This window comes from Nansenia antarctica (genome assembly GCF_963989245.1).
Source record: "Nansenia antarctica genome assembly, chromosome: 3".
NCBI lineage: Eukaryota > Metazoa > Chordata > Actinopteri > Argentiniformes > Microstomatidae > Nansenia > Nansenia antarctica.
In genome coordinates, this window is record NC_137688.1 from 39247048 (window position 1) to 39274330 (window position 27283).

A 27283-nucleotide genomic window follows, 5' to 3' on the forward strand; every position below is an offset into this window, starting at 1 on the left:
TAATTTGAATTGTTATTATTAACAGTAGAGAAACTGTATAGGGGGGTAGAGGGAGTGTAGATGTCTCATGAGGGACAGTTAAGGTCAGGTGTAGCCTGAAGACATGGATCTTCAGTTTACAGCGGAAGACTATTCTTAGGCAGTGAACATATTCCAAGTTACTGGTTCAAAATTGCAGCAAATTGGCTGACAATGCAAAAAAAAAAAAAAAAAAAAGGGAATAGCAAGAGCCAAAATATGAGAGCATGAAAAATTCAAGAGCCTGTCAGTCAATTATTAACTCCCTGTTCCAGACCGGGCAAGACCCACTGTAGAAGTGTGTTGAGTTTTGTGGTGGGTGTCCTGCTTGTTGTGTGAACTGTGAAAGTCAAGGTGAGGGCAGATCTGTCAGACAACATGCTGAATTTGATATCATATAAATCCATTACATGCCACTACTACTAAAACAATACACGGCCCCGTAGCCATTAATATTTCACCTGACAACCCATTTATGTTATGAGTTCTGGCAGGACCTCAGACTTACATTACAACTTAAAAGCCTAGCTCTTTACTCTCTTACAACTACTGTATCTGCTAATGTTTCCTGGGGGGTTTGACAGGGGAGAGAGAGAGAGAGTGCATTCTGTTCACTTTTAAAACGTGACATTTCAGGTAATATATGCTAATTTATTTGGTAATACTGTAACTGTATTGACTTAAGTTTTGTTTTTAATTCTGTTTGAAAAAGTATGAAACCTACTTTTAGATAAAGATTAGTTATTTGCAAAAGATTCGCTATATTTCATATAAAGAGTGAATTTATCCATGAGAAGTCTGTCTTAATTACACGTGATACTAAATCAGGAATAACAATCTTCTCCATGCTTGTTTCAGTGTGCTGTCTCAAAGCTCCTTGCCTGAACAGCTGAGATTGTAAATCACCCCATTGCAAGTATTGTTCTAGTATTTTATCCACTGAGAAGCAGTAAGCCTACACTCACCTCACTCAATTTCATTTGACAGCCTTGTGTGACAACTGCAGAATTCGAACACACTGCCCAATTCTGCAACAAAATGACTATGACAATATTATAGTAACCTATATTATCAATGTTGGAAGTGCACTTTAGTTCTGAAGTCTGTACGTGTACGTGTTAGATAGTACGGGGTAGAAGTACACAAACCTATGCAAAGGAAGGATGTGCCAATCATTAAAAGGGGCGTTCCTAGCGCGCACAGGTGCAAACGGTAGGGTGACCGTTTGATAACGGTTCACAAAAATACTAGGCTGCGTTTCAATGGCAACTCAGGAGATAACGGTAACACAGAGACATGAAGTGCTTGTGGACGAGAGTGACACAGTTAACTCAAGGGAAGCAGTGCCTCGACCTCTCGACAAATGGTTTTGTGTTTGATCGAGTAAGTGGAAGTGCGCCGTCGTCCGTGCCAATGTTCTGCAATGTCATCTATTGTTTGCTCGCCGGACGGGAAGACGGAAATAATTTATAACAGTAACCTTCCAATACTCGCCAAGTTCTGCTCTCCGCGCGTTCTTTGACCTGAAGTCTAGCGCAGCCCACGGAGCTGAAGACGAACTCCAAAAGGGCAACCGAACCAGCAAGTTGGAACCTCCTGTGGTTTGTGCCGGGCACTGGCGCGCGCGGTTCATGTTGGGCGATGGAGATACAAGGGGTATTCCACGCCATGCTATCAATGTTATGGATTTTTCAAGGTAAGCTGATTATTAAGGTATTCATTCACCTTTTATCTTTGGGTTTATGTAGCCTAGTGTCATTTACAGCAAATGTCATAGCTAACTATGATAAACACCTGTAAACTCGCGCACGAGATGATGGCTGTAGACAATTATAGTTTTAGGCATACTATTTAGTCATAGACTAACTGTAGACAATTATGTGTGGGCTAGCTTACTGTCACTGAATAGGCTATCGGTATACAGTAGACCTCCTGCTATCATTCAAAAGCATTTATGTTTATTTTTTTATTCTATTGTATTTTTATTCTTTTAAATAATTGACACATTGTTGTACCTAATAATAACCCTAACCCAAATAGGCAGCACTCGAATTTGTATGTGATACTGTCACTAAATCAACAACATACAATTAAGTTATTCAAAGGGTAAGTTGTATTTTACCCTAGCCCCATTTGTGACTAGACTTATTCTTATACTTTCTACCTTTGACTGTTGTAGAAGTCAAGCAGATTGGTAGGCGTAGGGGTGGATCTAGCTTCAAAGGTCGCAGACAACTAAAAGTCGACTCACGTCGCGGATTTGAAGAAATGTCTACAAGTAAAATCGCCTGGAATTAGCCTCTCATTTTGTTTAAGTGGAAACTAGCTTGTCTCAGGCATTCCCTTTGTTATATTTGCCTTTTGGTTGACAGCAAAAGAGGGAGAGAGGAGGATAGAGAGGGAGAGAATGAGAGAGAGCAGGATGGTGTCGGCACACCAGAGAGAGAGAGCAAGAAGAAAGGTGAGAAAGTGGACATGTAGTCAAGACCACATAAGTAGCCTTGAGAACCGATGGTTCTGGAGCCTAACGGCCCATAGGGCAGGAGCCATCTCCTGTTTCTGTAGCGTGAGGCAGCTTGATGTACAAGTACAGTCCATGCCACCCCCCCCCCCCCCCAAGGCAGCAAACACCGGTGTAGATGCATACTGTATGCATAAGTGAGTGTGGTGGTGCTTATGGGGTGTCGCTACGGGACAGGTGTCGCTCTGACTGGGAGGGCAAAACCACAGTATACCCACTAGAAAAAACTAGACTACACCACTGCTGTCAGCCTCCCGAAAGATGAAACACTCGCATGCACGTTACCCCGCGTTCACACTTTCTTCACTGTCATTAACATTATTTTCTCAAACTCATCTCATTTGTCATCCTTTCATAATAAAATAAACGTCCGAAATATCACAACCGCAGCACAGGTAAATGATGCACAGGTCACCTGAATTCTGACTGAAATTGGGACACAAGTTAATTCAGTTTACCGTGCCCCTATCTAAAACAAAATGAGCAGAGGCTAATGACAGATGATTTTACTTCAAGAAATTAAAATCCGTAAAATCCGTGATGAGCATAGTCGTTAAGGCGTCTGCCACTTTTGAAGCTAATACTGATTAAGTTTATGACTAGACTTCTCCAACATCCACATTACAGTACACATACGTACTGACGTTGTTTTCTGTACCTGAAACTCCATAATGATTTATAACTGAACATCAGATAATGTGTGTGTCTTACCAGTAATACATACATAAGCAAGAGAGTTAATGTATAGCCTTACATAGTTGTCTGCCAACTACATTTAGTAAATAATAACTGAGCTTTGGACATTTAATGGGCTTCCATAGGTTAGCTAGTATTATGTTTATATTTTACATACAGTACATACACAACATCAACATGTATTTCCTAGTCACAGATGGGCAGCCCTCTGCATACTGTACCTAACAATAAAATATGGTGTCCTCATCGTGGATTTTCTTTTTTTGGTATCTCCTGTATCACCACAAATCTATTGTATATTGGCGACCAGCAAAAACCCATCTCTTGCCTGGACAGATAGCCTGTCTGGGTTTAACACCTGAAATTACATTAAAATCTCCGCTTTTAGATTTATACATATCAGATCAACAACAAAATGTTGCCTAAACCATGGAGAAAATCAATTTTCACATGCAACATGTTCTATACTGTATCTGTTGTGTTCAAGGAATGTTATTCCATGAGAGCAGCAATACTTTTTTGAGCGTGATTCAAAGTTACGCATTATTTGTTTACATTCATTGTTTATGTTTTTGTTGGAATCAGCCAGTGAGTTTGCAGTTGCAGTTAATGTAGCTACTGTAAGGAACTCCACTTAGAACTAAAGGCTCTAGACACATCATCATTTAAGGCATAAAAAAGTATATAGGTTCAAAACCACAACAGCCCTAGCTGTCAGGGCAATAGCCCCAATAGGTCCATGTTATTTTGTTTATGATGAGGTAAAACAGTTGTTCTACTCTCATTGAGGTATTCAGCCATATTCATTATAATCAAGGAAGCCTATATTACATTATTTTTAAATGTCTGTAAATATAACTGACAATGGTTTTAAAGCTGCAAAACAGTGTTGTCGTGACATTGGGCATGAGCTCAGGAATGTGATTGTTTTAGGATAGGGTTGTTTTTGGGCGAGTCAGCTTCATCCCAAAACGTTGTAACCCATTTTGTCATCAGAGTAGTAGTAAACCCATAGATATGATTGGAGTGCAGCAAGATGAGTGCAGCATTGTGGTCACTAATCTGCAGGTCTCAGAAGTCAAAGGAGGCTGTGTAATCCACTGATTCGCCCTGGCATTTTAATAAGGCAACAACAAGGTACACATTCACTGGCGGCGGTCTTGGCTGATGAGATTAACACGGGAATTGTGACAAGGACTTGACTCCACCTCGCATCATGTTTGACTAGGATTAAAGAGACCAACGTGAAGTTGGTCTTTTTCCATGCAGCAGGGAAGTGAACCCATGATGGTTAGTAGTAGGAGGTCATAATAATAGGTGAGATAGAACCAATTGGCTCCATACAGACAAGAGAGGATTCACCCAAGGTTGCTTGTACTGATGGCATGATTACTCATGAAATTATGGAATTTATAATAAATGTTTTCTCAATAAAGAGAAAATGGGTTTTTCGAAAGAAAGTTTTAGGGCATTTCTGCTATATTGGAATAGAGACAATAGAGATTGACAGGAAGGATAGGTGAGAGAGAAGGGGGATGACATGCAGGATATGTTGATGGCCGGAATCGAACCAGGAACCTCGCGATGATATGGCTTAGTGTGCTACGCCACTTACGCACCGGTGTTCCATTCTTTAATTGTAAACTTAAATCACTACCTGAATTGAAATTCAACTGACCCCAATCCTGCTGTAGTAGTATTTAGTTTTTAACACTATTGTATGTTGCTATTGTTGAATGCTTCAACCCCTGTTCCTCTCAACCCCTGCCCTTGTACATGAAGATAACCTTCTGATAACCTAGATGTACTGCATTTATTGTGTTGGAAGATGATTACAAAGGCTGTGACAGAAGGTTCATACAAGTAGGCAGTTACTATTTAATGCACGATTAGAACTCCTTGCAGTATTATAAATGTAAAACATTTAGCTAGTACAGGCATGTATACAATTCCAGGATGCCATACATTTTACTGGCTGCAAGGGCCCCCAGCACTGAGACTCTAGGACTCAAGGACCTCTTGTATCCTCTTGTATCCATGTCTCAGTTTAGAACTTGCTCATCACACAATGCTTCTCAGTGGCTCCTTCTTTCATCCAGGGGTTTCAGAGTTGGGCACCACGGTAAAGTCGTCAGAGGAGAATGAACATCCGTCACCCTTTCCTTCAACAAAACAGCACTTGTCATGACCTCTTCAATTTACTTTCAAGTCTTTAGCTGTCCTTGACATTAGTCTTTACATTCTTCTGCCACACTGACCCTGTCACAACATCACTTCCCTCTTCTGATTCAGCTTCACAATACTTCCTCACCTTTTCAGAGGTTTGGTCATAGCCCACCTATTCAGTTTCATCAGCCCACCTTTCCAACAGGATCTCCTCCACCATGGAGTCCCACCCTTGGGATGTCTCCATCTTCTGGTCAAGTGGGCTAACAGGTGTTGTTTGGTCTTCAGCCTCCCCAGCCTGGGCCTAGATGGCACTCTAGGTGGCACAGTAATGTAGGACAACACAGTGATTTGAATTCAGCATTTCAAGCTCACTACTCACACTAGTTGAGTTAAAAGTTGGAGTCGCTTTTTGGCATGGGTTGCCAGGTTACTGCTCAGCTCCCTCAAGATAGTCTGATAGTGAGCTTCCATGTGCAACCTTTTTTGGGGTTATCTTGACCTTTTCTTGCTGAGGTCTCGGCTTGTCTGCAGCTCTGCTCTATTTATCTTATTTTATATTTTATTTTATTGGCCTGAACAAAAAAAGAATGCATTTTGTAACAAGGTGCTTCAGAGACCTGTGTTTTTGTATTTTGAAAATACTCAGCAACGATTAGAGTTTGACAGCTCTAATAAAAGATAATAGGCCTATAGGGCCTACTAATGACTTGAACTGAAAGGTAATTCTACCCCTTCGTCTCGTTTTCGAGTGCCACTCGCTTTGGAGCCAAGGCCTTCGAACCGAGCCACAAGCAGTAGTGGTTGAATTCCCAGATGAAACGGGACAACCCTTCACGACCGATACGTCATCAGCAGTCATTTAAATAGACGCGGTGCGGATGACGGTTAATATATTGCCAGCGATTTCACACATCTCACAATGCCTTCTTCAGCTGTGTTTATTTCTGTTGCGTGTGCTATAAGTATCTTTTTTCATTTGTTATCAACACACTTTGTTAGCAAAACAACTTGTAGCTGAACTGTAGTTAAATTTCGCAACTGTAGTCAATATGCGCGACTGTCATGCATAAATCAGCCTGTAACGTTAGACACAGCACCTCGGCATAATAGCGATTTTTTAAATTATGCTTGTTATCAAGAAAAGGTCTATAATGCATTGAAATGACATTAAACTAAGATAATAAGACGGTTATCCTAATTTTTAAAATCTTTATTAATAAGTAATTACAGAAAAAGTAAATGATATTTGTGGCTGTCTTCCGCATTGAATAGAGCAAAATCAGATTTCTGTTGATGATTCGCAATGCATTGTGGGAGCGAGCGGTATGGCTCCGAATGTAGTCTGCTTGTGAAAAATCTCCAAACGAAGCCGTGGATAACCCTCCCCCTCCCCCCTAGCCCTCGATGAAATATGTATTGGGACACCCCTACCCTAAACGTGAACGCGCAAAACGAAGCCGTAGGGGGTGTGAGGGGGGGGAATGGGGCAGTGCCCCTGTTTCCAACTAGAGAAATGTTTGCCTATCACCTGTTAAGCAAGCAATTCTGATGACTTTCAATGGGAGAGTAACATAGTGGTTAGTGCAAGTGAAAAGCATAAACGAATCGGGTCTCAGGTAGCCTAAATGGCACTCGGTCTGCTTCATTCGAGTGACGAAAGTAACAAAATCGAAATCGGCAAAATTGACGGATGATGACAGCGTTATATAATAGCATATATTTGTCAGTATATCACTCATCCAAACCTGTGCTAAAATCTAGCAGATGCCTACAATATGTCAACACACTCCACCACACAAAGTGATCGCATATAGTGAGAGGCAATACATTCCAAATGTAAATGTTCCTGTCTCAAGACAGATTAGCCGACAACATCTGTAGTATTATTTAATTAGGCTACTTCACCTTAATCTTTATTGCCATGCAAGTACACAGGAACAGGAAAGTAAAATGGAGTGGTCGGTTACTGTTTAATTTCCGTTTAATTCCTTGTGGGACCTAGGCCCGTATGTCAAATGTCTGTATGTTACTACTACGCCCATGTGTTATTCATGGGAGTAGCTACATGTGTCTCTACTTTTGGAGCAGGCATTGATGTGGACTGCTTTGTCAGGGTTTCGCTCTGTTTCACACCCTGAATGAGAGGTTGCTGATGCCATGTAACTCTTTAGCGTCTCTGGGGAGAAAGAGTAGTACAATTAGGGTAGAGGTCTATTAGATGAGACAGTCTTTTGTCAACACACTGACTGTTGGTAGGTGGTGAAAATACAGCACTATGTCTCAAATTGGCTAATTACAGAAAAAGAAGCCTGGCAGAATATCTGATAATTACATTGCAGGCTTGTTTGAATGGAGAAAGCTAATTGTGACAGGGTCTGGTGAAAAGGCTCAAGTAGGGCAAGGTCTTTTTTTTGTTTCTAGATTATGAAATCTATGAATCTTTAAAATTATGTCATACATTGAAATTGAAAATAGTTGAAGAAGATTCATGCATTTGAATGTTGGTACACCTCAAACCAAACGGTGGAGAAGCTCGCTCTGAATCAAAACAGCTGCTAATTGCGATCAGCTAAGAAGAAACATCACTATGAACATCTAACTGCATGTTGAGCACAACACAACATGCTAATACAACATCAACATGCTAAAAACACATAACTACACATTACAGTCCTTGCTTTTGAACATGTCCTAAAACGTACGTTTGTTTACAAATCATGTATCACCCAGTAGCCTACGGCAGACTATATAGTAAATCCAATTCACAAATTACTCTAAAGTATTTAGAATTAGAACTAAAACTGTTGTTTGTTATATTGAGTGGGCTCTTCAACACAGCTTTTTGGTCATTTGCGTGACATCACCAGACCGTGTCACAATTTGATGCATTCACATTCAATAGTTTTCAGTTTCAGTTTTTAATCTTGATATTGTAACATATGTGATACACTACCTTGTTAAAATCATTCAGTTGAAGAGAAACAGCCACATACCATTGGGTATGATAGTGAGAGTGAGTATTTATGGCATGAAAGTATGAAACAATTACACTTTATTTTTTTCAAAGAAGATTTACTTCAGCCGTGTCCAAAATTGCATGAAGTTAGCTAACAAGCAAATTATTCCATTGTAACAGTGGAGGCGGATGGAGCTTCTGACTAGACCAAGATCCCCTGCTTCTCTCAGCAGCCAGAGATCATTAGCCAGGCTAATGCCCAGCTAGCATGGGCAATTATATCTATACCCCCCACACAGCACTTACATATTTCACCGACAGAGTCAATATTTCACCTCATTAACTCCAACTGCTTGCACTGACTGGCAGTCTCCGGAGACAGCTTTCTCCTAACTAGTGGGCTAACATGTTTGAGTGATTTGTACAGAAGTATATGAAGGAAGTATACATGGTTGATTCTAGAACCATAGCAGAAGAAGAAGGGTTAGAAGGGTTTTTCAAAGGGTCCTCCTGCAAGTACAAGCAAAAGAAACGTTTTTTGGGGGGGTTCTAGGTAGAACCCCCCTCCAGTCACCCGCTACCCCCTCAGTCCCCCGTCACATCTTCCCATCTTCATGTGACTAATGATGCAAGGTGATGAAGGGGGGTGGAGGCAGACTCTGGCTGAGCAGGTAACTCTGCCGCCATCATCACCCCCTCTCTGCCAATTAGCGAGTCAACCAGCCCAGCTTCGGCCCCCACTGTTGAGTTTCATAGTGATTTTTAAAACGTCACTACAATTTCTTTTAAACTTCATTTGAAATGCTTAGACCCATATACTGTAGCTTTTCTGAAATGTTTGGTATTGTGAACTTATATGTGAAAAATATGCAAGCTGATACTAAGACATGTGACTGAGCTTATCTCAGAGAAAGTAGTGTATCATTTACACCGCAGCATGGGTGAGAACCGTGGTAGTGATTCAGGCCAGGTGCACCCTGGGAAAATAGCATGCACTAATGAGGTACAATCCCCCCTCTAAATGAGGCCTATGCTCCGATAGACACCAGGACGTGGGCTTCCGAGATCTCACACATACGCATTCCCGCACACACACACACACACACACACACACACACACACACACACACACACACACACACATACACACACACACACACACACACACATGCCAACACCATTAGTAATGTTTGAATAGCCCTTTGTTTAAAAACTCTAATAGCATGTATTGACATTTATAAATGGCTGCTTTTGCCTAAACAGGCGGTTGATTTTCATGGGCAGCACAGTGTGTGAAAAGCCCTGCACTGTAAAAGCAGATGTTCTCCTTCCTTCTTTGTCAAGCAGGTAGTAGAAGTAGGAGAGGAGTGTTGTAGTGAGAGAGGATATGGGAGATTACAGTTGTTTGGAGATACTGTAGGTATAGCCTCAATCTCCAGTCTTCCACCGTATTGCTCTGTATGAAGCAGAGTAAATTCGAGAGTTTACTCCATTGGGCAATGTGTGACTAGAGAGATGGGAGGTTTGCAGTGTAATAGTATTGGATTGGTGTGTACGTGAGCCTATGTTGGAGATTGGTTAGTTGTGTAATGATAGATGATAGGCCCAGGAATAGCTGGATGAGTTTGTCAGTGTGAAAGGGCAGGAGATGGGTCCTCGGGAACACAAGTGGAAGATTGATGGTTTTGTCCACAGGGAGGAGATGAGAGATTAGTATTCTTTGCCAAGTGAGATGCATCCTTTATCCCCTCTGCTGTCTTCAAGAGGCTTCATGTCAGGCCAGGTGGAGGGGAGCGGGTGATCTGGCTTAAGGCGAGGTGTCACCCTGCTGGTTTAAGATGCCCCGGGCCTGGTTACATGAGGTTAATGAGGTGTCCCCAAGGCCAATCCTACTGCTGGCTGGGGATTCACCTGCACAGGAGGTGGCTTGTTCTCTCTCACTGATTAAAGCTTAGAAGTGGTTAAGTTTGTTTAGTCCGTTTAGTTTAAAGTGTTTGTCGTGAATGTTCGAAACTTAAACGGTGGTGTAGTAGGCTGTAATTCCATTAAAAGCAAATGGGTTTCTGATGTTTTGTCACTGTATTTCAGCAGGTGCTGAGAAATATTTTCACGATTGGATCTTTGTCCTATATGACAGATAGTTCAGGCTCCCCTTGAGGATGGCAAGTCTGATGTCGGCTCCCAGTAGGTTTGGGCGGTATAACATTTTTGACACCGTTAAACCCCTCCGAAATGTAAGTTCCGCGGTTTACGATATAACCGCGGTTTACGATATCAGGACTGTATCATTATTATTTTCTCACAACAACAAAAATCTGATACACGTTCCAGTTTTTTTCTTTGAACAACATCAGAAACAGAATAGCAAACGTTAACAACATTAACTACATCTATAAAGCTACAAAGCTTGAGTGCAAATACAGCAGAGCCTAAATAGACAATACATGAATTCTCTGGCATCTGTCAACCAAACGGAATGAAATTAACAACAAATCTCTGGGCTACAATCCAGTACAAATAAATTAAAACACAGCCTATAGCATCCAGTAGGCTTATCAGATAATAACAAAATAACAATAAATAACAAAAAACGTCAGTAACGAAAATCGGCATAAAAGTGTATCCTACCGATCGCAACGTTAGGCTATTCTTCAAGCCTGTTTTACAACCTTGCCTGCTGTGCTGAACACCCACTCTGATGGTAAGCTTGTGGCACACACGCACAAGGACTTTCGGGCCACCCACGACATCAGTGGAAAGCAGCTGGCTCCATTTGATTTCCACTAGAGAAGGGGATCTTCGTCTCCGTCAATCACAGGCTCGCGACAATAGGCAGTCATCTCTGAGTCTGCTTGTTCCTCTTTCACCTTCTTCATGCAAATCTTACACACAGCCTCGTCAAGATTTGCTGGCTCTCCCTTGTCATTCGGTCCGAACCCGAAATGCTTCTAAATTGCAGCAGCTGCTTTTTTTAGGGACCAACTGCACGCGCCATATCTTTTTCTAATTCCCTGTTCTGAGGAGAAATTACATTGTCTACAGAAAGTTCTGTCATCACTTTCATAGCATCTTCAACCACACAGACAGTGGTGCTGGACAAACACAGGCATTTATTATAGCAATTCATGATAGTTTTATGAAGGTATATACAAAGTATATGGTATAACCGTATAACCGGCCAACCCTAGCTCCCAGTTTGAGACCCCTGCTGTAGAGTATTCCTAGTTGTTAGGTATTGTACTGTTTAGCTCAAGCACAATGTCTACAGATACAATTATGCTGTGTCCTGTATCAACCACCACACTTAAATCCTGAGGAACACTGCTATCCTATCTTTAGATATTTCACAAGTCTTCCTACCTGTTGACAGGGAAACCTATGGCCAGGCTCATATAGCCTCAGGTAGTAATTTTAGTTCTAACATCAATCACTGTGTACCACTGTGTTTTTACTATGTGCTGTCCCTCCGGTAATATGGCAATTGGTATTAAAATTAATACCCCAGGGTTTAGGGTACTGCTGGAAAAAATAGAAACATTCCGCCAAGCAGGAGAGAGACCAAATAATAGTGTTTTTACTTCTTTTTTATTTTATAGCTGCAGTTATAATGTTCATCTAAATAAAGACCTCTGATTTCCCAGCTGGACACAGTTCTCCCTAACAATGTTTTCAAGAAATCAATGAGGTATTACAGAATATGACCATGTTGACCATGTCAGATCAGGCAATTGAAACAGACAGAGGTCTTTGATCAATTATCCTCACTCCACCAATAACGTAATCAGACAAATAGAAAATCTGACAAATAGATTTGAATGGAAGTGCCTATGCGGACAACATCCGATGGGCGCTCTGCAATTACTAGTAGACATTGGAGTTATCAAGTTTCAAGCTGTTTGACATACAGTAGTTCATAAGAACTACCAGTACATTGTATTAATAAGACTCATTAAGTAAGGTGCAACAAAACTAGGCTTCCCACACAACAAACCCAAGGGTCTCCCAGTAGGTCAAGAGGACATCGTTATTGTCCAAGGGCTAGTCTCAGGCAGGGCTTACCTCTTACACAAGCATGGTTCCAATTCCAAGCCACCTCTGCAACAAATGCATTACACCCAAGACATATGAATGTCCTGCCCTGTAGTATGCCCTACACTAGTAATATTTCATCATACTGGAAACACACTGAACATTTTATAAATTAGGTGACATATCATCAGGAAAATACAGAGTGATTTTTAGAGTGTTTTTTCCAGGAATTGAACTTTTTTTGCCTCTCATTTCTATTTTTGGACCAGAGATTGCCTGGTTGGCTCTCTAAATTGATCTAGTCTCAGTAATGTGAACAGGGTAGCTTCTGAGAAACCTGCTCCAAGCTGATAAGCCCAGTAACCATGGTACCTTCAGAGGCATAATGTATAAATCATGACTCCCATCAAATATTTTTCATTTCAGGTGAACCACATGCGGACCACATGGCTTGGTTTCTACTCCATGTCCCTAAAATATGAAATAGATTTTGAAAATGTAGAGACATTTTAGTATTTGACCCTCAGTCAAGATATTTGGTAAAATAAGAAACAAACAGTATTTTTCTGTTAAAATGACCCAAAGGAAGAACATACTGTACTGCCAGTCAGGGGAAGTTGCGAAGAGCAGTAGTTACATACGCTAAAAAGAAAATATTCCTATCGTATGTTGGTTTAACATGGAGTGGAGAGGAAATGAATCTGAATCTGAATCTGAGTGTTCTGAGTGGGTTTCCTTTGATAGTAATGACTTCAGTTTCATGTGTTTCTAATTCAACAACCACCATGTACTCAGCATACATTGGCATTGTCAGAAATGTATTGCGAAAAAACTAATTTGGGGGTTGAGAGGTTCTGAGTGCATAGAGGATAAAGCAGTTTGGGAAATGTATTTACAGTGCAGGGTGAGGACGGTCTCCGATCAGCTGGGCCTGACGCTGAAAGCACTGTGTCGCAGTCAGTGACATTTACAAACGGGAAGGTTAGGACCAGTTCAGTGTGAGTCCACCTCAGTGAATGTTGGCTGTTTCTGGAAACCCATATTCTCTTTTACAGGCGCAGTCACAACGCCGTGTACAGAGATTATACAGTCTTAAAAAGGGTTAGAACTTTGGCTTGTCCATTGGAGAATCCTTTTGAAGAACCCACCACCATGCATTTAAATCTTCCCGTCAGCACAGTCATGTGCATGGTTATACTCTGATGCCTTGACCAACGGGAAATTACTGAATTACTGTTGTTCTCAAGCCACAGATGCAGAGCTGTGAGTTGTTGAGTGGAAGCAGATGTTATCAGACTAAAGACACTGTGGTATAGAGGCTTATATAATCGCCCAGAGTATTAATGGGGCACATTACATTAGGTGCTGAGAGCTGAGAATGCAAAAGAGGTTGCCAAAGGCAAGATAAAGCAGATTAATGTCCATGATCCTACTGTGCAATGCTTAGGAGTTAGTAAACTATTTACTCTTACTCTGTCTATTTTGTATCTAGTAGTCACTATATGTGTGTCTCTGATAGCTCCAACTAAAATTCCTAATTTCTGTTCTAATTTCACACCTGGACTACCTATCTGCACAGAGACTCTTCCATCTCAAACCTTTGAAATCCCAAGCAGCCTGCAATCCGAGATAACCCTCCCCATTCCACTGAAGCTGTTCGAGGAGTACCGATTTGATCGATGCAAGATGATTCTCTGCGAACACACAGATAAATAATTATCTCTTTCTCTGTCAATTAGGATGACTCTGCTTTCATATCATGTTGTTTGCGGTTGGTTCTCTGTCAGCCAAGTAACCGTCAACGTCCACTGTGACATGTAGCAGAGCAGTGGTGAGGTTAATGTTAACGCAAACGTGCTGGGAGGGGTTGGAATACTAGGCTAGTGCTTCTCCTACTGCCTGGTATCAGTTTACTGATCTTCCTCTATTCCATCATTCCACATTCCTCTATTCCATCATCTACCATTCATAACTATCTAATAAAAAGATTGAGGCTCTCTGCCAGTCATCACTTCAGCCAAGAGCCAAGTTCTCACAGCAAAATGTACATATCGGCTGTAAACACAGGTCAGCTGCGGTGAACTTGACGCCTTGGATCACACAGTCTGAGTTGGTCAACGACATGAAGAGAAGACGTGATTACGTCCGATTTGAATTCTGACATCTGACAGAATTTCTGGGTCGTGACTCCTTTCCACTTGCAGTTTTAGAGGTGCTATGAGGCAATATTATATTATAAGAAAGTCAACCAATGGGAATCAAGGACGCTGTAAACAATGGCAACGTGCAAGTTGCATTTGGGACCATACTTATAGAATACTTCAAATAATAGCTACATGATGCAATGGAATTGTACAATTCTGCTAATATGCGAACACACAAGGCTGCTTCATTGTCAAATACTGGAAAGAACATCTCCTTGCTTTGCATTGTATTTGAAACAACCTAGTGTGCCTAGAAATGAAACTCACAAACTAAACTAGTTGTCAAATTATTTTAACAAGTTTCCCAAAACCAGATGACAATTATTATGTTTGCAAACGGATAAATGATGCACTAATTTTGTTATAGTAATTGCGGTTTAGCCTAAGCGGGGTAATCAACGATTATATAGGTTATAGAGATAGTTTACCCCTCGGGGTTCCGACTCTTTCACACCTCCACGGCCTCGATTATCTTCCTATAGTTGCACTCCTCGTTGCTGATCAAGTATGAGACCCTCTCGTTGACGGGAATCATCTGAGTTTGTGAAAATCGCAGTGTCCGTCTGGCTTTAGTGTCATGTCACTGTGTTGTGCTGGGAACAACACATTGTTCTAGTGTGTAATTTGTTGTCATCAATTGTCTTAGATGGACAAACAAATGCCTCTGATACCATAAGTTGCTTCAATTCCTAGAAGAGCCATTCCTTTGAATTTGCTTCAAGGCAGCGCTAGATGAGCCCCTTTAATCACGTTAATGGTGTGTCTGTGTGTGTGTGTGTGTGTGTGTGTGTGTGTGTGTGTGTGTGTGTGTGTGTGTGTGTGTGTCTGTGTGTCTGTGTGTGTCGCTGTGTCTGTCTGTGTGTGTCTATGTGTCTGTATTTCTTTGTGTGTGTCTGTGTGTTTGCCTGTGTGAGTGTCTGTGTGTGTCAATGATGGTCTGTTACATTTCCCAAGAATTATATTAGTCTCCTTAGCCAAACAAATCATCCTGTCAAACGACAATAGTTTAATTTAAATGCATATTGACTTGAGGCCTCTGAGAAGATATACGTCATTTCATGTGGGGCGGATGTATCAAAGGTAAACAATGAATAGTAGAGATTACATAATGTAAAACCTCAGTAATAGCTTGTGAATAGGGTATCCACCCACCCATCCATTCAACTAGCAGGCCGGCCAGGTCCCTATGCCTAATGCAATTGTCTCCTGCTTCAAAGCGCATACAGCACAGTGGCCGGATTAAGACATGTTCCCTGAAAGGTAGGGAATGTGCATGGCCCCAGCTCCCTCCCCTTTAAAGCCAGCTTGGGCTGATAATAAGATTACAGTGTGGAGAGACAGCTTAGCGACCTGGACATCAGCTATCCCTCATCTCAGAGAGTTCCAGTGGATAGAGCAGGGTGAAAATGGGGGTAGGGGATGGGATTGGTGTTAAGGGCAGCAAACAGTCACTCCTCAGCCTTAACACACATGTATTGCATGTAGGCAAACACAAATGCGTAGGTACACAATATTAGCCTATAAGCACACATACTGTATGGATATTTGCCCACCCCACACATCCTCCCAAACATCACACGGTCTCTCTTTCTCTCTCTCTCTCTCTCTCTCTCTCTCTCTCTCTCTCTCTCTCTCTCTCTCTCTCTCTCTCTCTCTCTCTCTCTCTCTCTCTCTCTCTCTCTGACCCACGAATATGTAAACAAACACAAAGGGTATGCATTCACACACACACATACTGATATACTCACAAAGACTCACACTAATCCCACTCAGTGCTAATCATCTCCCACTCACATACATACACATACACACACAAACACAAACACACAATTGCACCCTGAACTGTCCTCCACCCTGACAGCGAGAGTCTGGTGTCATGACAGCGTCTCCATGCAAACAAAATAACACACTTTTGACATGTGGGAGAATTAAAGACTTAACCCTTCCACTGCCAACTGTCGCACATAACAGATCTAGCCACACACAGATTGTCAGTAATAGGATGCCAATTAATTAATTAATTAATCTACAAGCCTTATGGAGAGTAAATAAGTAGCCTACTCTAAAGTAAAGGCCCACATAGACATAGTAACCCTGTGTGTTCGTGATTGGAGCCAGAGACAGCCTCTGAATATTGCATAATGCACAGCTGTATACTCTGCTGTAGCAGTAACGTCTATACAGTATTTCCATACAGAGGCTTTGTTTTTCTCCGAGAGTGTGCTGGTGTGAGAATGCTACAGTGGGCTACAGTATAGTTAGTACTTGTTCTACCTGGCTGGTTGTGTGTCTGCCATAAGATTACCGTCAGCTTACCTTCTGTCAACTGGGATTGTTTCTGACGCGTGTTGTCTGTCTGTCTGTCCACCACACATCTCTCATTATCTGTGGCTGTTGTGGCCCTGCCCTCCCTCTGTGTGGCAGCCATCTATCTCATTCTATATGACAGATTGTGGGCTAGCTCTTCTCCCTCAGCTGTGGTGACCTTTACGGTAAGCGCAGCTGCCATGTCCTCTCCTTCCATCCCCTGGCTTTTGACAGAGAAGCTGGCTAGAACCAGCACATACTTAGTACCTGATGCCTAGTGCAGCTGCAGCGTCCCGGTTTAGAGAGAAAGTTTTTTTTCCGCAAATAACACAACATGTAATGTGACGACATCTCTAGAGCAGAATATTCTGTCAGGTAGAGATATCAGCCTTCGCAGTTGCTGTATTCTCCTCACAGTGGTTGGTCCCATCAGTGACTACTAGAAGCTAGAGCACCCCCAAATCTAAAATAAGATCACATCGAAGTGGCTCGGTTCTTATATCCCCTAGGTGTTTGTGTGAAAAATGTTTGATAAATATAAAGGTTAAAAGACAGGTATAAAAGACATACGTATATGGTAATTTACAGCTCCTCGACATGCATACTGTATGAATACTAACATTCTTTTTTCATGTTTCTGCGATGGCTGCATCTCATCTTCTGACATCGCTGTGCTTTATCTTTTCCAATTCTCTGCTGACTCAGCATCTCTCATATACTGTATCGTACGGCTGTTGATAGATTAAAGCACTGGCAAATGTGACACACTTTTTTTCCTCCTGCCGTTACAAATGTCATAGATTTGCAAGTCCTACCTACTGCTGCTGCTATTTTGAGCAGTTTTATAGATCAAAAGAATAACAATTTAAGCCAATTTACTTTTTTTTTTACCTGTTTTACCTATTTACTTTTTTTTACTATTTCTAAAGTGCAATGTGTGTCAATTTTGGTGTGCAGAATACCTGTACCACACCTGTCTTCTCTCATCTGGGTCATAACTTAACAAAGTATCAATGTATAAAAAGTGGGAAGGACACCATTGGATGGGTAAGAAGCTTTTTCCAGAAAGCAGGATCACTGAATTAGCTGCTTAACTCTGGAAGAAAATCTGAAAGATCAAGATCTATCTGATTTAGGAGGGTTCAGGACTCCATTCATTTCCAAACCAGCTTGAACCCCTCAATAATCTCACTCTCTTGTCTTTTACAGTACCAGAACACTAGAGGTCAAGCTGGAGGAGGCTGTTACATTATCTAACACCTAATCCCACTGTAGAAGGGAGCACTTCAGTAAACACAATGCTCTCACAGGGCCCCCACTGCAGGTTGCCTAGGCCTAGTTAAAGACTGAGAGTACTGAGACCCAGCTCAAGAGGCTTTTAAAGCCTGTCTCGTTTAATCTGTAGTGGCAGGGTGTGGGAACCATTGAATCCATTTATGCTGTGACATAATCCATACTGATTACACCCCTCTCGCCACTCCGATTTACATCCTTCCTGACTCTGAAAAGGCTATTAGAGATTATTTTTAGCCCCTTCTTTTGTTTGCGCCGCCTTTGTCACGCTTTGACAATGTTCGGTCACGGAATAGGCCCATGTGTGAACATGCTGTAGATTTATTATGGATGTAGTGAATTCAGAATGCTTTTTTTTAAAACACCAAGTGAGGGATTCATTTGCATGTTACTGTAAAGACCTGTATGGCTTCCCCTATAAAGACTGGTAGCTGTATATTTATTATGGACGTAGTAAATTGTGACAGTAGCTGGTGAAACCGGGAACAAGTCCCCAACCAATCAAAATGTTCAGACTTTTTAATTAAAATAAATGTATGACACACTCGCTAGTCAAGCCAAAACATTGCAATACAATAGATTTGTAATCCCCACTACTACCTAGTTAACTGTCTATAACACTACATTGTTAGCACAAAACAATCTGTGTTAGTTGACTAGTGAGTGTGTCATTGATTTTTGAAAAGTCTGAATATTAGCTTGGCTGATGACTTGTTCCCGGTTTCACCAGCTGCTGGCACAATTAAGAATGCTAACTTTTTTTTAAACACCAAGTGAGGGATTCATTTCAATATCTGTAATCCTTGATGCAGCCATTTGGATGTTACTGTAAACACCCCTATGGCTTCTCTACAGGCTGGTCTGCATACCCTTGGTGGTGTCCACTTTATCAATCCCATTTATTTACACTATACAAATATTTAGGACATTTCTGCTTTATTGGGATAGAGACAGTAGAGATTGACAGGAAGGGTGGGTGACAGAGAGGTAATGCATTTATTTAATTTTATAAGGCGCCTTTCATGGCACTCAAGGTCGGCGTACAACAACACATCTAAAAACAGCCACAAAATTCAAAACACAAAATACATAGAAATATACAGTATAAAACATAGCCAGCAGCAGAGCAGCACGGGAAAAGTAAATCAACACGGGTATGCCTGCGTAAACAGGTGGGTTTTGAGGTGGGTTTTGAATGAGATGATAGAATCAATGTTCCTGATGTCGGGGGGGAGGGAGTTCCAGAGGCGAGGGGCGGAGCGGCTGAAGGCTCTAAACCCCATGGTGGACAGACAGGCTGGGGGGACGGTCAGGTTGATGGAGGAGGCAGACCTGAGGGACCGGGTGGGACGACATGCAGGATAGGTCGATCGAACCAGGAATCGAACCAGGGATCCATGCACCATAATGAGCTCCGACACCCAGGCGTCCTTACTAATACTTCTAAGACAGACAGACAGACAGACAGACAGACAAACAGACAGACAGACAGACAGACAGACAGACAGACAGCAAAGGTCTTACAGACTTAGAAAGCAATGTCTTTGTTTTGAAATTCATTTATCACATATCCTGTTATCTGTAATTATAGCCACAGTATGTGTTCAGTCGTTTAGATACAAGATCAAACAGATCAATGTACGTAGAACTGTGGTTGGAGAGATAACTAACTCTCCAGGGATCTATGGATGATTTATCTGTGAACTCTGCGGAGAGTCGAGCAGCAGCAGCAGTCTGGGATGATGATGAGGGATTCAGGCTCAGGTGGGGGCATGGACAAAGTGGGACACACATCTCTGTTTGGTTTGGTTTGGTTTGGTTTGTGTGTGTGTGCGTGTGTGTGTGTGTGTGTGTGTGTGTGTGTGTGTGTGTGTCTGTGTCTGTGTGCGTGTGCGTGTGCGTGTGCGTGTGCGTGTGCGTGTGCGTGTGCGTGCGTGTATATATGTGTGCGTGTCCGCGCGTGTGTGTGTGTGTGTGTGTGTGTGCTCGCTAGCTGGACACTGGCCATCCTATGGAGCCAGCTGGGCCCTGGGCAGGGCCTCTTACAGTCTCCCAGCTGTATATCTGTCTCTTTTTGGCGTTAAGCACTGACTGCCTAGCAGTTCTAGCATGGCTCAGTAACCACCTTCTGTTGCACTTTTTATTTTACCCCATGTGGGTCCACATCCTATGTTCCAGGCATATGAACTTTGTCTGTGAAATGATCAGATCTAGGTCAAAAAACATTCAAAATACTTTGAAATAGCCTGAGAATTGTGTGATGTGTTAGATAGGTAACCAAAAGTACGGCCTGTCGTGTTTATGTGATTTGCAATCACCGTTGATGATGAAATTCCTGTATTTTCAGAGATGTCTGCATTTTGATTGGCTGTCCAGCCTCCCCTATTGTAGGTTAAAGGATTTGGCCATTCTAAAATCACCTACAGTACCTTCCCTCAAGTCAATACTCCAATACCCTTAGCAACCTAGTGACTAGCGCTAGAACTTGACAGCCGAGTTCATCAGTGGATGTGAGCTTCCCTCCATCCAGGACATATATAATAAACGGTGTCTCAGCAAAGCCTGGAGGATCATCAAAGATCCCAGCCACCCCAACCAGTCTGTTTGAACCCATGCCGTCCAAAAGGCGAAGCCTCTTCCGGAGCCTCAGGGCCAAACCCCCCCCCCCCAAAAAGAAGCTAACCAACAGCTACTTCCCCCTGGTGATGAGGCTCATGAACAAGCCCACTGTAGACAATTGACTATCATCCCCAAGCACACCCCATGCACATGGACTGTCTTAACCTTTATTAAGCTCACTGCCACTTTACTACTTGAACTATCTATTTCATTACTAGTTGTACTGCTAATTGCTAAACTGCATTTCGTTGTCTTGTACTTGTATTCTGCAATGACAATAACGTTGAATCTAATCTAATCTAATAATTGCATACTGTCTTATTTGCCACTTATGTCCTGTACTGCTGTCACTTATTTATCTTGAATTATGCCTATTACCTTATTATCTTGTTCTGCAATGTCAGGAACCGAAGCCTAAGAATTGTACTCTCTTACACTTGTGTAATGTGACGTAGCCTAGCAATCAACTTGAAACTTGAAACTAGCAGCAATTTGCAGTAATTTAGTAACTTTTAGCAGTGGCAAATTTGACGCCATCCTCTTCTGTTATTGTCTGTGGAAGCTTGGGCGTTTGTGGCTGCTTTACTGCAAGTTGCTAAATAGGGTTAGGGTTAGGGCTTTAGTGAAGGTATGTGGTTAATCACAGAAAAATATGATTTTTGTGTGAACTATCCCTTCAAAGACTTTAAAGAGTACATTCTCTTTGTTCTGCTGCCTGCGGGTCATGTCCTAACGGTTTTGAAAGGGTGTTCTATTGTGTTAGAGGGCTGAAGGTACACACACCTCAGTCATCTGTAGGAAGCCCTCACCTCCGGAGTTGCTTGGAAGCCTTGCGGGGGGGAGGGCAGCTGCCTGGGATTTTGTTTTTGTGTTCCTACCTCTTGACCTTCTCTCTGGAAGCCTGCTCCCTGGCTTCCTGGACCACCCTGTTTTAACAATGGAGAGGAAGCTGGGTGTTATGGACGTTGATGAGGAGGAGTTGTTCTCTATTGGATTCCAAGAAGGCGTGGTGCGGTCAGTGTTTACTTTACCATCAGCATGCTTCTCCTCTTTTCAAAGACAGCATCTCTTTAATCTTACCTGTGTGTGTATTAGCATGCATGTCACAATCTCACTGTTTATAGGCTAACTAGCTTGAGAGGCTTTCGAGTGTTGCATGTATCATTCAGAGATTCGAGTGGCCCTGTGGTTTCACTCTGATGAGAAACCTGAACTGAAATGGGAAACCATATCACACAGTTCCATTAATTACCACTCTGCCTTAAGATGCCTTAAGTGGCGTGCTAGAAACAACCAAACACTCTAAAAAGGATTCTTCAGCTGTCCACTTGGAAGAACCCAAGATCCCCTTTTCACTGATAGGGCTTTCACACCACCAAGGAACCGTTCCTGTTCTTCGTCCGAACCTTGGTGCTGTCTGGCGAACCAGCCTGCGTTCGTTCATACCAGTGTAACCGGAACCATCAAGCGCCATCAAGGTTGGGTGACGAAGGGGCAGGATAAACAAAAATGTCACAACAAGATGGCACTGGAAATGAGGGTAATATTTTCCACTACAGTATCTGAAATAAACACTATTATATGAAAAAACACGTTCTCTTACGAGCCAGCTCCTCCGTTACTGGAATAGAAATGGCTTACGAAAGTTTGCGCGAAGTTCGCGTGTATATGTATGCTGAGCATGTGAGGAAGATAGAGAGAATGATGAAACAATTTTAAAATCACTAATGATTCGATTTCTAAGTTCTAGTTCTAGGTATTCAAAATTAAATATATTACATTACATTGTGCAAGCAATGATATAATCTTAATTGCGATCTTCTCATTTCAAAACTGATCTATCCTTTTTTTTGTGCAAATCACCTGGGCCTGCTGGTTCTGGCCCACAGGCCGTATCTTTGGCACCCCTGCACTACAGGGTCGACCTGAACCATACTGTTCCTGGCTCCGATAATTTCCTTTAGCATTGTTCTTTTTTTCAGCACTGTTTCAGCAACTCTTGGGGAGGTGCAACCAGGCCATCCCAGTACAGCTCAACTCGTCTGGCTCTGTAGTGTAATTAGGGTCATAGACTCTCACTCAGCCCTGACTCTTCACTCAGTCAACGCCGCATTCCCCCAGGGCACCACATTACAGATCAAGGAGATAAAACACACACCCCCTACCCTACCCGCCACACTAATGGCTTATAAATATCTCTTTCAAAGCCCAAGATGGTGATGGTTGTGGTGGGGTGGTGGGGTGGCGTCCGCTCTTGTGGTGCGACGCGGTGCAGACCCATTTAAGTCCACAGTTTTCCCTTCATTTCCTGCCACTGCTCCACCGCCACAGGGACTTGGAGCCAGTGTGGGCCATCGGATGATGGACAGCTGGTCTGATGAGGCCAGTGACGCTGTCAGAGTTTGACATGAGAGAAGTGGATGAACCCCCCCTGTATGACATTCAGCACATGCACATGCACATGCACACACACCCACCCACACCCACCCACACACACACACACACACACACACACACACACACACACACACACACACACACACACACACACACACACACACACACACACACACAAACTAACACACATGCACACACAGAGCAAACAGGAGCTGTGTGCAAAGGTTGGTACACCGGTCCTTGAACTGCTCTGGGCCCTAGTCAAAACACAGAACCTTGACTTCTCTTCTTTAGATTGAACCAAGAAAATCACCAGCTACTCAAATGGCACTACTGCTACTACTACTACTACTACTACTACTACTACTACTACTACTACTACTACTACTACTACTACTACTACTACTACTACTACTACTACTACTACTACTACTACTACTACTACTACTACTACTACTACTACTACTACTACTACTACTACTACTACTACTACTACTACTACTACTACTACTACTACTACTACTACTACTACTACTACTACTACTACTACTACTACTACTACTACTACTACTACTACTACTACTACTACTACTACTACTACTACTACTACTACTACTACTACTACTACTACTACTACTACTACTACTACTACTACTACTACTACTACTACTACTACTACTACTACTACTACTACTACTACTACTACTACTACTACTACTATAATAATATACTATCATAATAATAATAATAATAATAATAACAACCAAACCCCTTTTTCCAGCTCACTATGCTGTATGCATTTGCTAATTATTGTTTACAGTTTTCTAGCCTTATCCTCGTGCTGCAATATTCATTCTATCTCTCTCTCAAAGACAAGTAGGTCATGGCTGTTGTAGCTGTGACAATGATCAATGGAGATGTGAGTATTAAATGAGTGTAGTGGTTATGATCTTGTCCTTACTGATAATGTAACGGTCATAGGTTAATGGTTACAAGCTAAAAGAAAGCTAATTGTCCTTACGTTGATTAACACTCTCCAATTGAGGTTTGTCACAATTTATAATTTCTGTGTGTGTGTGTGTGTGTGTGTGTGTGTGTGTGTGTGTGTGTGTGTGTGTGTGTGTGTGTGTGGTTTGGCTGGGTGGGTGGGTGGCTTGTGGATGGGGGTGGTATAGTGAATCATGCACAAAGATTGATATCAGGAGGTGAGTGTGTTTAAGGCATATAAATAACCTGGAGTTGTCCTCTATCAGTCCCACTTACCGTTGAAAGATACTGTTTCTACGGCGACACAGATGATTGATGCACCCTTCAAAGAGCCCACTGTGGTTTCGTAGAGATAATGCATTTCACCAGTCAGATAGGAATACAGATGTTTTCATAGACCAAGCCCATCTGGGACAGCCTGTCTCCAACCTCTCCATAAAAGATGTTCAGATCAGCAATTGTGATTATTGTGCTTCTTCTTCTGCTCACTCACATACATTTGAAATTGGTTTGAGTGCTGAAAAGTTTTCTTCCCTGCAGCAGTGTTTTTCTTAATAGATGAATAATAATAATAATATGATGTGTGTGTGTGTGTGTGTGTGTGTGAGAGAGAGAGAGAGAGAGAGAGAGAGAGAGAGAGAGAGAGAGTGTGAGAGAGAGGGGGGAGTTGTAGTATGTGTGCATGCAGAATCAATTTGGACATAATCAAAACTTAAGAGGGATTAAAGCTCCTGTGATGAGATAGCACACTCGAAATAGCTTCAAATAGCTCCAGAGCTTATGCTAATGTAATCCAATTTAAAGGAGCCTCCTCCAAATATTTATTATTTAAGCACCATCTGTTTGAAGCCCCCAGGGTCAGCCCAATATTCACTGTTTTCCACCCAGAGGGTTATCTCATTGTCCTACATCCTAAAGTGCCTCCTCACCAACCAAAATCTAGCATTCATCTCCCCCCCCCCCCCCCCACACAATGCCAATTTCCCTCCATATCCTCTCTTACCTTAATCCTCTGTTTTAACATTGCCAAAAATTAGCTTAGTGTTGTGTGTTTTTCTGGAAATGTAATGGAAATGTTTTGAATTCCATTTAGATTCAGAAACCAGTATTCTTTTATTTGGCCAAGTATATTTGCACATACAGGAAATCGACTTGGTGAAGTTGGTGCATAGGACATGAAAGACAACAATATATATGCAAAAATAGTTGAAGAGAGAATATTTACTCGGTGTGGCCCATAAAGTGCACCCATAAAGTGCACCATACAGCCCCTGGCGTAGCTGCCAATCACTCTCCTGTCAGTCGGTCTGATCGCTCCCCTGTGAATTCCTCTGTCTCTGCTGTGAAGAAGACTTCTAGCCCTGGAACCTGCTGCTTACTTTCACTAGACCCCAGATTAGACTGGCACAGTAGATAGAGATAGAGATAGAGAGAGAGGATAGAGGGAGGGAGAGCAGGACAGATAGATAGAGAGGGAGGGAGGGGGTGAAGGGAGTCTTACTGGAGCTTTAGCACAGTACCCTTGTGAGATACTGAAGAGTGAATAGAGAGATTATTGTGAAAGATAGAGTGGTTCTGGTTAATGAGTTGGTTTATCTTCACACCGCGTGGTTCCTGAGGGCCTAGACTAGGTTGGGTGGCTGTGTGCTTCATCTTAATGTGGTGCAAGGCAGTGTATTGAAGTTGTTTCAAGTTGCTTTTTTTATTTTGAGAAGACAATGGACTATCGAGTTTGCTTTTCAGTTGGCTTTTATACTTGTTGAGAGTGTATTTAGACTGATGTGTTGCTGATTGGACTAATTGGAACAAAAGGAAATCTTATGTGTTCACTGAAGGTAGTCTGCTACTGAAGGTAGTCCACTACTGAAGGTAGTCCACTACTGAAGGTAGTCCACTACACGTCTATCGTCCATCTGTGTGGTTGCGCTTTGGTGTTGAGGGCTTGAACTTGTTACTTTGCATCCTTCATAAAGATCTGCTGCCCCCTCTTGGCTGCTCATTGTACTACAGTGCATACACATTTCCTAATTGAGCAACAGCTGAGACACCTGCATGACAGTATTTGCAATGCTTTGATCAATTTCTCACAGTTTTCAGAGCTCTGCAATCCTACAATCCTAATGTCACAGGGACTGCATAACTGTTACCAGCATTTATTTATAGACAGAAATAGGAAAATTGGAAATGTTGAACATGGAAAAGATGGGCAAAGATGGATGTGATATTGCAGACTCAATGTCTATGGTGCATTTATTTCTTTTTTACAGTGGAAGTATTTTTTCCTGGGTTTAGCTGTTGATTGATTTGCCTTGATACCCACATCCACACCTTACAGTTTTGTCTCTCTGTCTGCAGCCACGCACGCACGCACACACACACACACACACACACACACACACACACACACACACACACACACACACACACACACACACACACATCCCAGATGGATACGGCTATGGGATTACGGAAGATGTTCCTCCTTTTAATAAACAGTAGAATGACATCATTCTGTATCTGAGGATAAACCTGGCCAAAGAACCACAAGAGTAGTCACGGGACTGAAGAGCTTTAATCTGCATAATCACAACGGATTGTATCATTCAAAATAACTGACCATATTCATCCCTATTCAACAGCACATTGTCCAATATTCATTCACATCCAGGGAGGCAGTTTATGATCATGATTATAAGATCAAAACTCTGAAGCGCTTTCTTATCCCATATAATTGCTTCCATAGCAACGCTTTATAGCATTATGCAAATACTGCTTCCTGTGGCCTGCTAATAATCATCCTAGAGTACATTACTTTTTGCATATTAACACACTCCCTCATAATCCTAACCATAACCCTATATCAATTTCCTCCTAGGAAGAAACACAGGCCCTCAAGAGGAAGGTGTGTAACTTTTTAGATGGCATATAGGGTTGCAAAGGGTCGGAAACATTCCGGTAAATTTGCGGAATCTTTCCAGAATCTTTCCATGGGAAGTTAAGCCTGGGAGTTTTGCTTAAATTCGTTACAAAAGTTAGCATATCATAGTGAACCTTTTTGTGGGATACACATAAGGCAATTCTAGGTCT

The 27283-nt window shown here is 42.1% G+C and overlaps 1 protein-coding gene across 1 annotated transcript in view; it reads left to right on the top strand.

Moving 5' to 3' along the window:
* The first annotated feature begins 1479 nt into the window (after positions 1 to 1479).
* The window catches only part of esamb (endothelial cell adhesion molecule b), a 44821-nt gene continuing 19017 nt past the window's right edge, over positions 1480 to 27283 (top strand). Inside the window, exon 1 of the mRNA XM_080526056.1 lies at positions 1480 to 1714. Within this exon, the coding sequence (XP_080382182.1) occupies positions 1660 to 1714 (55 nt within the window). The 5' untranslated portion in view covers positions 1480 to 1659. The remainder of the gene's footprint in view (positions 1715 to 27283) is intronic.